Source organism: Sinocyclocheilus anshuiensis, unplaced genomic scaffold (assembly GCF_001515605.1).
Source record: "Sinocyclocheilus anshuiensis isolate Anshui unplaced genomic scaffold, SAMN03320099.WGS_v1.1 scaffold527, whole genome shotgun sequence".
Classification (NCBI taxonomy): domain Eukaryota; kingdom Metazoa; phylum Chordata; class Actinopteri; order Cypriniformes; family Cyprinidae; genus Sinocyclocheilus; species Sinocyclocheilus anshuiensis.
Window position 1 is genome coordinate 287,620 of NW_015548227.1, and position 12,111 is coordinate 299,730.

At 36.4% G+C, this 12,111-nt stretch overlaps 1 protein-coding gene across 1 annotated transcript in view; it reads right to left on the reverse strand.

Moving 5' to 3' along the window:
- LOC107654428 (membrane metallo-endopeptidase-like 1) overlaps window positions 1-10,259 on the reverse strand; it is a 28,509-nt gene extending 18,250 nt beyond the window's left edge. Inside the window, exons 1-7 of the mRNA XM_016441476.1 lie at window positions 10,107-10,259; window positions 7,844-8,008; window positions 7,104-7,133; window positions 6,554-6,616; window positions 6,288-6,449; window positions 6,116-6,196; window positions 5,049-5,144 (exon numbers count right to left, since the gene is read on the reverse strand). Of these exons, the coding sequence (XP_016296962.1) occupies window positions 5,049-5,144; window positions 6,116-6,196; window positions 6,288-6,449; window positions 6,554-6,616; window positions 7,104-7,133; window positions 7,844-8,000 (589 nt within the window). The 5' untranslated portion in view covers window positions 8,001-8,008; window positions 10,107-10,259. The remainder of the gene's footprint in view (window positions 1-5,048; window positions 5,145-6,115; window positions 6,197-6,287; window positions 6,450-6,553; window positions 6,617-7,103; window positions 7,134-7,843; window positions 8,009-10,106) is intronic.
- Between the last annotated feature and the right edge of the window lie 1,852 nt (window positions 10,260-12,111).

A 12,111-nucleotide genomic window follows, 5' to 3' on the forward strand; every position in this document is an offset into this window, starting at 1 on the left:
GGGAAAACCCCTCAGGGCGACCCAGATACGGTAGACCAGTCAGGGTAGCATGAAAGCGTAACCCCAGCCCGGACGTCTAGGAAATTTTTGCAGTGACGCGCCGGGGGCCTGATGATCACGAAGGCTCCCGGAAGAAGCCTGTGTTATAGCCGCATGATCCAGGAAGTATAAAGCCGAAAACCGGCTTACTTACCGTCTGGACATATGGACGAGTGAAATAAGCACTGCAAGTCGAGCACCCGGTTTCTGAACCCAGCAGAGGGGGTGCCCATCGAGGACCTACCCACGTCAACACGGATGCACACATCCTTAAATGCTTTGCTAGTGCTCGCCATAATGAGATAAATAGAGATCGCTCTTACCACAGAAATGCACGCTTCAAACAAAACAGTCAATGAAGACGAAGAAGAGAATGATGTGTGCTCCCGGCGCCTATTTATACTATAGTCGCACCGGTAGTGACGTCATGGCTGTCGCCGGCCAACGAGTTGGTGTTTTTTTTCAATGTATGCTTCAGACACGGGTCACGACGAGGCGTCCCCCCATAGCGACCCCTAGAGGACGCAGTTCGAAGTTCCCATGAAAGGGAATCAAAGTTTCTTGATGCGAGTAGTTGGTGTTTACATACAGTAGTTTTGACATGACTGACCACAAGTGTCTCCGTGTCTTTCATGTGCCTATTTCATGTATCACTTTCAAATAGCAATGTTACCCTGCATTCTGATCCAGTGCCAGATTACCACACCCCCTTATTGAAGCTGCTAGCTGATTGGTTGCATCATTAAGACCAAACCCACCCACATCCACAACCATAATTGGGAATCGGAATTCGGCATAACATACAGCACAATCTGTGTAGTCCGATTCATGAACAAATGAGTTGGTTCTTTTAATGAATTGTTTGAAAAAGGTACCCTGCGTCTCAATGTTCATACTATCCATCCTAAATAGTATGTGAGATTAAAATAAGTGTGTCCCAAAGCATAGTATGTTGAAAGAAGTATGCCAAAAGTCCCCAGGATGGTCTACTATTTCAGGTCGATTTTTGAAGTGTGGATCCGTGCACATTCTAATGGGTAATATTACCCAGAAACCATTGCGCTTTGATGAATGATTTGGTTGAGAACTACAAACATGAATAAAAAGCGTTAAAAAACTACAAACATGGTGTATGTGCGCGACTGACAGTTTAGTAGAGAGGTTTAGATAAAGGGGTTTGAGTTACTAATAATCAACATTTAACCTGGTAAAAAAGTATTTATTTAATGTTATCTGTGTTATATTTCATCTTCAACAGCAATGTAAACTTTTATAAACATCTGTTTGGTCGTTAACTTTTAAATGCATCATTATGCAGAAAATATGAGCGGAGTTCTCCACATGAAGACCCGCGGCTTGCAGATCAACTTGCTGCTACTTTTCTCTCCGATATGGTAGTAAGTTAAATTAAATGAAAAGTGGAGGATATAAACTGTGACAAGATGATTGACAGGCCAGTTTACAGTGACAGGGTGTGTGTACTATGCGACAGAGCGGTCCATTAAAGACGCAATTGTATGACGTGATAGTATGTCCCAAAGCTTGCCTACTCTTTTACTACACACTCAAAAGTGTGTACTTTTTCCTCACCAAAAAAGTACATACTATAAGGGCGTAGTAGTACAAGTAGGCACATTGAGACGCAGCAAGAAATGACTCACTTGCAAGCTCCATGTCAATGTATCATTAATATAAAATGGTAATTTTTTTCCCCTACGCATTTGTGTTAGATGGACACCTTTGAATAGGTCACTGCATTTGCACTGCACTGCAAGATGCCATGTCAAGATGCAATCAACTTTTAAAAACAAAAACGCATTTTGTGGTTTTTAACCCATGTCTGAGGCAATATACACTCACTAGCCACTTTATTAGGCACGCCTGTTCAACTGCTCATTAACTCGAATATCTAATCAGCCAATCACATGGCAGTAACTCCATGTGTTTAGGCATGTAGACATGGTCAAGATCATCTGCTGAAGTTCAAACCGAGCATCAGAATGGGGAAGAAAGGTGATTTAAGTGACTTTAAATGTGGAATGATTGTTGGTGCCAGACAGGTTGGTCTGAATATTTCAGAAACTGCTTATCTGGATTTTCACCAAAAAAGCAAAATATATATGCTCCTTTATGGCTTATGGTAATGCAATGAAATTGATAAGTAGGCCTACCCAATTTAATTCTTTGACAAGGAAAATGAAAATTGATAGAACAAATGCATTTTTTCTAATTTCACTGAAGAGGACAATCCACTTGATATGTCTTTCATCAACTTCCTGTTTAAATAGAAAATACATTAAAACAGGACAGAAAATTGCATTTGTCAAAGCATTTTAAGGGATCTTGCAACATGAAATCATATTTATTGTGTAAATACACAATTCTAGTCTAACTGCATGTGATTAATCAAGAAAAAAAAATCAAATTAAATGGTTATTATTTTTTGGCTCCATTCTCCATTTAATTATCCAATGAATTCCCAATGGATAAAATCGGGTCCCACATTTTTCTTTTTCTTTTTCACCCAGAAATGCATCACATTACGGAAGTCAAAAGCTTGCAAACGCTGTTCGGCTGACTTTAATCAGCACTGAGTGCATTGCATATCATGACTGGTTCATTTCACTTTTATTCAAAATTCTGGAAACTTATTGTGAATCTTAAAAATTACCCATGAAATCACCTGTAGTTTGCATAATAAGACAAGAGTGATGGTTTTCCAAAGACCAGTTATGGTTGTGGTTAAACATCTCCATTGCCGTCTACAACCAGCATTCATTGCTTTAAAGGCACATATTAAATCAGTCAGGTGTGTGTCTAGGTTGATGTCTGCATATGTAGATTGTACTCCAGCCATCTTCTTCTATTATGTTGAATTATTCTGCTCCTTCTCAAGGTCTATAATGAGCCACAGAGCCAAGCATCACAGTGGGTCACTCTCTTATCCTCTCACCCTCCTCGACACGGCTCTATCTCCCCCTAAACATGACAGATTGAGCGGGACAGCATCTGCTCTGTGAAACCACTGGACTTTTCCATCAGTCTAGTGCCTTATCAACACCCAGCGACAGCACTGCTGGAGCGATTGCATTTATCCCATTTAGATAAGCCCAAGATGCTGCCATTCTCTGTGAGAGTGAATTAGAGATGGCTGCCGCTATCTCTAGTACCTGATGTGCCGTTCCAGACCTCAGAGGCCACGGGCCAGTCGCCGATACTGTCAATGAGCCTGAGAAGAGGCTGCGAGTCGCGCTGCTCAATCAGAACTGCAGGGGGAAGCAGAGAGATGAGACTAAATTGGATTTATACACAAAAACAGCATAACAGAAACTTAGTAGGTGGCCTTCATTTTCAGTCAAATATTAAACAATTATATATTATTACTTAGATTGTTATTTATATTTTATTAGAGTTTTATTAATATAAATTAGCTTTTTTAAAATTAGCTTAATTTTTTGCAATTTTGTCATGTTCTTTTCACGCAGCAAGAAATGACTCACTTGCAAGCTCCATGTCAATGTATCATTAATATAAAATGGTAATTTTTTTCCCCTACGCATTTGTGTTAGATGGACACCTTTGAATAGGTCACTGCATTTGCACTGCACTGCAAGATGCCATGTCAAGATGCAATCAACTTTTAAAAACAAAAACGCATTTTGTGGTTTTTAACCCATGTCTGAGGCAATATACACTCACTAGCCACTTTATTAGGCACGCCTGTTCAACTGCTCATTAACTCGAATATCTAATCAGCCAATCACATGGCAGTAACTCCATGTGTTTAGGCATGTAGACATGGTCAAGATCATCTGCTGAAGTTCAAACCGAGCATCAGAATGGGGAAGAAAGGTGATTTAAGTGACTTTAAATGTGGAATGATTGTTGGTGCCAGACAGGTTGGTCTGAATATTTCAGAAACTGCTTATCTGGATTTTCACCAAAAAAGCAAAATATATATGCTCCTTTATGGCTTATGGTAATGCAATGAAATTGATAAGTAGGCCTACCCAATTTAATTCTTTGACAAGGAAAATGAAAATTGATAGAACAAATGCATTTTTTCTAATTTCACTGAAGAGGACAATCCACTTGATATGTCTTTCATCAACTTCCTGTTTAAATAGAAAATACATTAAAACAGGACAGAAAATTGCATTTGTCAAAGCATTTTAAGGGATCTTGCAACATGAAATCATATTTATTGTGTAAATACACAATTCTAGTCTAACTGCATGTGATTAATCAAGAAAAAAAAATCAAATTAAATGGTTATTATTTTTTGGCTCCATTCTCCATTTAATTATCCAATGAATTCCCAATGGATAAAATCGGGTCCCACATTTTTCTTTTTCTTTTTCACCCAGAAATGCATCACATTACGGAAGTCAAAAGCTTGCAAACGCTGTTCGGCTGACTTTAATCAGCACTGAGTGCATTGCATATCATGACTGGTTCATTTCACTTTTATTCAAAATTCTGGAAACTTATTGTGAATCTTAAAAATTACCCATGAAATCACCTGTAGTTTGCATAATAAGACAAGAGTGATGGTTTTCCAAAGACCAGTTATGGTTGTGGTTAAACATCTCCATTGCCGTCTACAACCAGCATTCATTGCTTTAAAGGCACATATTAAATCAGTCAGGTGTGTGTCTAGGTTGATGTCTGCATATGTAGATTGTACTCCAGCCATCTTCTTCTATTATGTTGAATTATTCTGCTCCTTCTCAAGGTCTATAATGAGCCACAGAGCCAAGCATCACAGTGGGTCACTCTCTTATCCTCTCACCCTCCTCGACACGGCTCTATCTCCCCCTAAACATGACAGATTGAGCGGGACAGCATCTGCTCTGTGAAACCACTGGACTTTTCCATCAGTCTAGTGCCTTATCAACACCCAGCGACAGCACTGCTGGAGCGATTGCATTTATCCCATTTAGATAAGCCCAAGATGCTGCCATTCTCTGTGAGAGTGAATTAGAGATGGCTGCCGCTATCTCTAGTACCTGATGTGCCGTTCCAGACCTCAGAGGCCACGGGCCAGTCGCCGATACTGTCAATGAGCCTGAGAAGAGGCTGCGAGTCGCGCTGCTCAATCAGAACTGCAGGGGGAAGCAGAGAGATGAGACTAAATTGGATTTATACACAAAAACAGCATAACAGAAACTTAGTAGGTGGCCTTCATTTTCAGTCAAATATTAAACAATTATATATTATTACTTAGATTGTTATTTATATTTTATTAGAGTTTTATTAATATAAATTAGCTTTTTTAAAATTAGCTTAATTTTTTGCAATTTTGTCATGTTCTTTTGTTGTATTTATTAATTGTGTGTGTGTTTCTTTTTAATATTAGTATTCAGGTTTCATTTATTTTTATTTCAACTTTAGTTTAAATTTTAGTTGTTATTTATTTCCAGTAATTTTAGTGCTTCAGCGTATCATTTTGGTTTAGTTTAAGTTTTTCATCTGATATTAATATTTTGTTTCGTTTTATCTTTATTTCAGTTAACAAAAATGTTAAATTAAATAATACTTGTAGTTTAGTTTCGATGCATTAAATAATAGTTTTAGTTTTGGTTAACCATAATAATAACCCTACAACCAATCAGGTTCGAGATAAATTATAACATTATAAGTTTAATTCAAGCCATTTGAAGAAAAAGAAAAAGCAAAAAGTTAAACTTTTGAACTCATCCCATAAAGCATTGCCAATTTGTAGCAAAATCAAATATGACGATGCAATATAAAACTCATTGATTATAAAATACAATATATTCAAAGTTCAATATACAAACATATACAAATGTAAAGTTTTGGAGAATGTCGCGAAACTTGATCATGTCATTTGCATGCTATATTTGCAAGTTGTAAACAAAGATTATTGTAGTACGTAGCTTTTTCAGTCTTTCTACTTCCAAATTTCAATTTTAATTCAGTGTGTTACTTGCCATTTCTTTGTAAATGTTGTAAAAAAGTTCTGACATCAACTCTAATCATAACAGCATACTAAAAATCAGAACATCAACTATATAATATAGAGTATATGTATATCACAGTATTGTGTACTCACTCTCATTCATGCATGAGCTGTAGAGCGTTTTGGCTTTCTTGAAGGCATCTCTGTCATCCTTACTTTCCATCTCCAGAACTCCTGTGCAATAATAGATCAGCACCAACCAGATAACAATGTCTACACAAAACTATAATACACATCGTGGTTACGTGAAGTCGACGTAACTGACCCTTGAGTACGATCTCCAGCTCATCTCTCAGGATATTGAATACGCTGTGAAGTGAGCTGGTTTCGGGAATGACGTGACGCTCTATCCAGCCTCCGCATGCGTACTGATAGAAGTTCTGGCACGGCTCCACGCTGGGGTCCATGTTCTGGAGCAGTCGGGCCGCTGTATCATTGAACAAGAAATCATTTCAGATCTAGAATATCATGAAGTTTCAGTTGAAGTTTTGAGGTGGTGTAAAGTGAAAGCTTTCAGACGTTTGGTCTTACCGGCAGTGACACACTGTGGGGTTGTACAGACATTGCTGTCAGCGTTTGATCGATATTTCAGCCCTGTTGTGATGTGGTGAGATAAATAACATTCATGAGGTTAATAACACAACTGAGATCATGTGACATAATCCACTCAAACTGCACGTGCAGACTGGCGTTCTACAGAGAGAGCTTACTGCTTCAGCTTAACACTGGAAAACTGGAATAATATAATGCAGTTTACTGAAACAAAGTTGCCTTATATCTGTCTCTTATCAATCAAAACTTAGGCACATTTTGCAAACCTGACACTGGCTGGTTTGAATCACTAATAGTACTCATGACAATGCTTATGTGTAGTATATATACTGTACATAATATATACTATGTGCAAAAATGTAATATTGTACAGTATATGGAGTGATTATACAGGATTTGTGGCAGGACAAAACTCATAAAATGAAAAACAAATTTAAAACAAAAACAGCACAATGAAATGAATGATGTGGATAAAATATGCCACACTACACAAAATGTGATTTATGAACAACTTCACAGCATACCGTACCTTTTGAAGATTCATTGATGTTAAAACGCTCTGAAATATAAGAGAAAAATACAAGATCTTAAAGAATGATATGTGTTCAGTGAGAACCTTTTGATACATCAGCTGATTCTTGTAGGTAATTTTATGTTTTATGTTTTAAATTATGTGCAAATGTATGAGATATCATTTTATGATATCTCTATACACTTCAATTATGAATAAATAAATATTCTATAATTATTATAAAACAATAATAATTATAAAATATATAAACATTTATATTAATAATTAATACTAATATTAAGCATTTTATTTTTAATACTATGTTAACTCATATAAATTATTTATTTACATTAATATTCATTTTAAATATAATTTAGCAATTAAAATAAACATAATTTAACTAATTATAAATAAATATAATATTTATATTAATATTTATAATATTTTATAAATATTAAAAATATTTTATATATGTGTTAAACAGTAATATTAATTATTGATTATGAAAATCATTGATATTTATTTTAAACAATTTTAATCATTTTCAAATATAATTAAACACTAATTATCACACAATTGTAATAAATAATTTATATAATTCCTTAATATTAATTAAAAATATTTTTCTGGTTTTCTAGAGACTGCTCCACGTGGGATATAAACAAATGAATGCAGGTTATTTCTTAATGTATTACAACGATCTTGAACATGTTTGGGTCTTTTGGGGGGAATTGCAGCAGAAATCGGCTGTTTCCCACCTCTCAGAGCTGAAGTGTAGAGCACAATGAGTCCAGCCAGAGCGCAGCTCATCAGAAGCACAATGACAGACAGTCCGATCTCCACTACAGTCCAGCGATGCTTCCTCGGTTTAGTGCTTTTCTCCATGATATCCATTTGGCTCTCTGATTTTCCCATTCTTGGAGCTGTGGAATAGAGTATTGAAGTGTTGGTGGAGAGGACCGAGTGCGTGCGTAATTGTGTCTGAGCGCAGAAAGCCACAGGTGGAGCATCAGTGCATCCTGTTTTCGACTTTTTTCTCCAAAAAAACAACGATTTTTTTTTATGTGGAAGCGGTGTAGTTACTGAATAAGAGAGTGATATATTTACACATTTCAAACAATGCTCCAAAGCGACCCGAAATAGGCTACATAGTTTTTGTCCAATGAATTTAAATAAAAATAAAAACGCTTTTAAGAAGATTGCACTCACACAGATGAATCTAGAGGTTAAATGTTTGGTTTATAAATTACAAACTTCACCTTTAAAATCAACGTGAATTATCATTCACAACCCATTTTATTTTGATAATAAGATGTATTTTTAAATAAAATGACGGATTCAATATGAAAGGGGGCGGGACTTGAATTAATCCATCGACTGATTGGATTGTCCGGAGGCCATTCTGCCACGGGATAAGAAAAAAATAGAAAGACAATTGGGACTTTTTTATCTCAGAATTCAGACTCCGAATTGCAAGGTCAACTCGGAACTCTGAGAAAAATGTCAAAGTTTATATCTTACAGTTCCGACTTTTTTGTCTTAGAATTGCAAGAAAAAAATCCAAATTGTGAGATAAAAAGCCGCAATTATTTTATTTTGTTATTTGTTTAGCCCGTGGTGGAAACTGTCTTCCATAGTAGAGTACACACCAGAATTATGCAAATCTGAATGCGAGTTTGCCATAAAAATACCAGATTTTCTAATACTGGAGCAAGCTTTTTTCTTTCTTTTGAATAGCCTGCAGTGATGAATCGTTAACAATAGGACCAAGAATGTGTATTAAGAAAGTAAACAGGACCATTTGATTTCATATTGACTTGAAGACATTAGGCAACCAACACATGACAGTTAATGTATATATGCACTTTTTAATGATGGTTAGATTCAAGCAGGGCTATATATGAGGCATTCTTGAGATGTCTCCTACCTCATCACATCATAAAATGTATTTAATCTGCGGAAACCTGACGTGTTTCAGAAATGGTGTTTTGCCTCATATTGGTGTCAGCACTTTTTCTGTGTCTTGGAAGCTGGAAAGTGCTGATAAATTTCCTGTAAAATTTTTAATTTCCTGACTCAATTGATGTCTGAAGGCAAAACAATGATCATAGAAAACAAGCTCATCTAGAAATGAGTAGTTTTTATATTGAGTTTCTTGTGATGTTAGTTTTAAAGCTGTCAGCCAGTGTGCAGAAGGCAAAAATGATACACAGTATGCTTTTGGATTCTTAACCATATTGATAAATACACACAAATACATGACAGTGTGTATGTGTATGCACTACAACATTATTAGAGACATGCATTTAAACTACTGTTTGCACTAAATCCAATTTTTCATATTTTTGATACTATGAAACATATATTTATGCAGTATTATACATAGTATATATTGTCTCTCCCAAATCTTGTGCGTCTGTCCATATCAATGAATTGTATTTCCCACATACACCAAACAACAACATTTTTGCAGGTCAAAGGTCAGTTGCATTTTTTAAAGTTCAAATATTCCATGTAGACTGTCAATTAAAACGACACCATGAAAACTTAACAGTTAATAATGATAAACTGTTTAAAAAATATTTTTAAATGAAGCGCATGTCACAAATTTAGGCTTTTAAATAAATTTTCATTTATTATTTTCATTTATCACTTGACATGGTGACCAGTACCTCTCCAAACCACTCATTTGCATATACGCATTAAGAAAATTAGAATTCTTTTTCTTAGAGAGAAAATTATAGCTTATAGCTATAGTCTCGCATGCAGCAATGCCTTTGATCAAGCAATCTAGTCTAGAAAAAACAGAAAGCAACAGACAAGAAGCTGCATTAATCTAACCAATGACTAAATCAAGAATAACTGATGGGCAAAATCAATGGAGAAGCATTAATTAAAAGTACAGCTGTTTGCATCCATCTCTAAAAACAGTCCATAACTCCACCTGTAAACTACAAAGAAACTCTTCAATTCAATTTCAACACAAAACCCCTTCACACTGTAGAATATGCAAAGCCATACCTCTCTGAAGATGGAGTCCTTGTTGGCCCTGTTAGGACGCCTTTCAATTTCCCAAACACCCCTTCTGAGTTCACACCCAGAGCTGGTGTGTGGTGAAATGAATCAGCGTCCGGACAGCTGGATGTCGGAGCGGCTGTCTGTGCTGATGTTCCTCTGACTGACTAACTGACTGAGTGAGGGAGATGCAGAAAAGAGGAAGAGAGAGAGAGAGGGAGGGATGTAAAGGAGGAGGGGCGATCGAGGCGCTATTTTTGCCTGATGCTGGTGGTTTGAAGAAAAATCAAGAGGGGCTTTAAGAAGAGGGACAGATGGATGGTATCAGTAAAATTAAATACATTTATAAAAATATACTTTTTCAAATGACAAATATATGTATACAAATATGAAATACATTAAATACTACTAGAGTTTATATATATATATATATATATATATATATATATATATACAGTATATATATGTATATATCACAATTACCATATATATGTATGTAAATGCATGTGTGTGTGTGAATTAGTATATTATTCATTATTAATAACTATACATTAATTATTGTATGTATATATTAAAATATGTTCATATATTAAAGATTCAAATATTAATACAGTTATATATAATACAACTATTAATTACACACACATACTGTAGATATAAATGCAGAACACATTATATATTGTATGTATATTTTAAAGTAAATTCATATATTAATTAAATATAAATAATTCATATATATATATATATATATCAGAATCAGAAAGAGCTTTATTGCCAGGTATGTTTACACATATGAGGAATTTGTCATTTTTGGTGACAGAATCTTCTACAGCACAAACACATTACAGTGACAAGACACAGATAATAAAAGTAGAATAAGTAAATAGGAAATAATGAAATACAACAAATATTTAAAAAAGTACACAATATACAAATAGACAATGGATGACATTTGTGTACAAGTATGTTATGTACAAATGCAAGGAAATGTGAATAAGAAGCATGGTGTTTTAAATAAATAAATTTATAAATAATGTTGTGTATTACACGATTATTGCCAAGTTAACTGTTGATGAGATGGACTGCCTGAGAGAAGAAACTGTTCTTATGCCTGGCCTTTCTGGTGCTCAGTACTCTGTAGCACCGACCGTACAGCAACAGTTCAGAGAGGAAGTGGGCTGGGTGTGAGGGGTCCAGAGTGATTTTGCCAGCTCTTTTAATCATTTTGGATCAGTGCAGTTCTTGGTGAGTGGGGAGGGTTGTGCCAGTGATTCGCTCAGCAGTCTGGACTATCCGCTGGTCTGATTTGGTAGCTGAGCTGAACCAGACAGTTATTAAAGTGCAGAGGACAGATTCAATGACTGAAGAGTAGAACTGTATCAGCAGCATGTGCTGTTCACAGTGCTGTTCATGATGGTGAGTGTGGAGGAGTGCAGGGAGGTTCCTCCTGAAGTCCACGATCTTCTCCACTGTTTTGAGCGTGTTCAGCTCCAGGTTGTTATAATTGCACCAGACAGCCAGCTCTTTAACCTCCTGACTGTAAGCAGACTCATCACCGTCCTGGATGAGGCCGATAAGTGTGGTGTCGTCTGCAAACTTCAGGAGCTTGACAGAGGGGTCAGTAGAGGTGCAGTCGTTGGTGTAGATGGAGAAGAGCAGTGGGGAGAGAACACATCCCTGGGGGGCACCAGTGCTGATTGTGCGGCTGTTTGACATCAATTTCCCCAGTCTCACTAGCTGCTACCTGTCTGTCAGGAAGCTGGTGATCCACTGACAAGATGGAGGTGGACACGGAGAGATGGGTTAATTTGGACAGGAAGATTTTTGGGATTATAGTGTTGAAAGCCAATCTGAAGTCCACGAATAGGATCCTCTCATAAGTCCCTGGTTTGTCCAGCTGTTGTAGGATATAATGCAGTCCCATGTTGACTGCATCATCCACAAACCTGTTTGCTCGGTAAGCAAACTGCAGGGGGTCCAGTAAGGGTCCATCAATGATGCTTGGAACAAG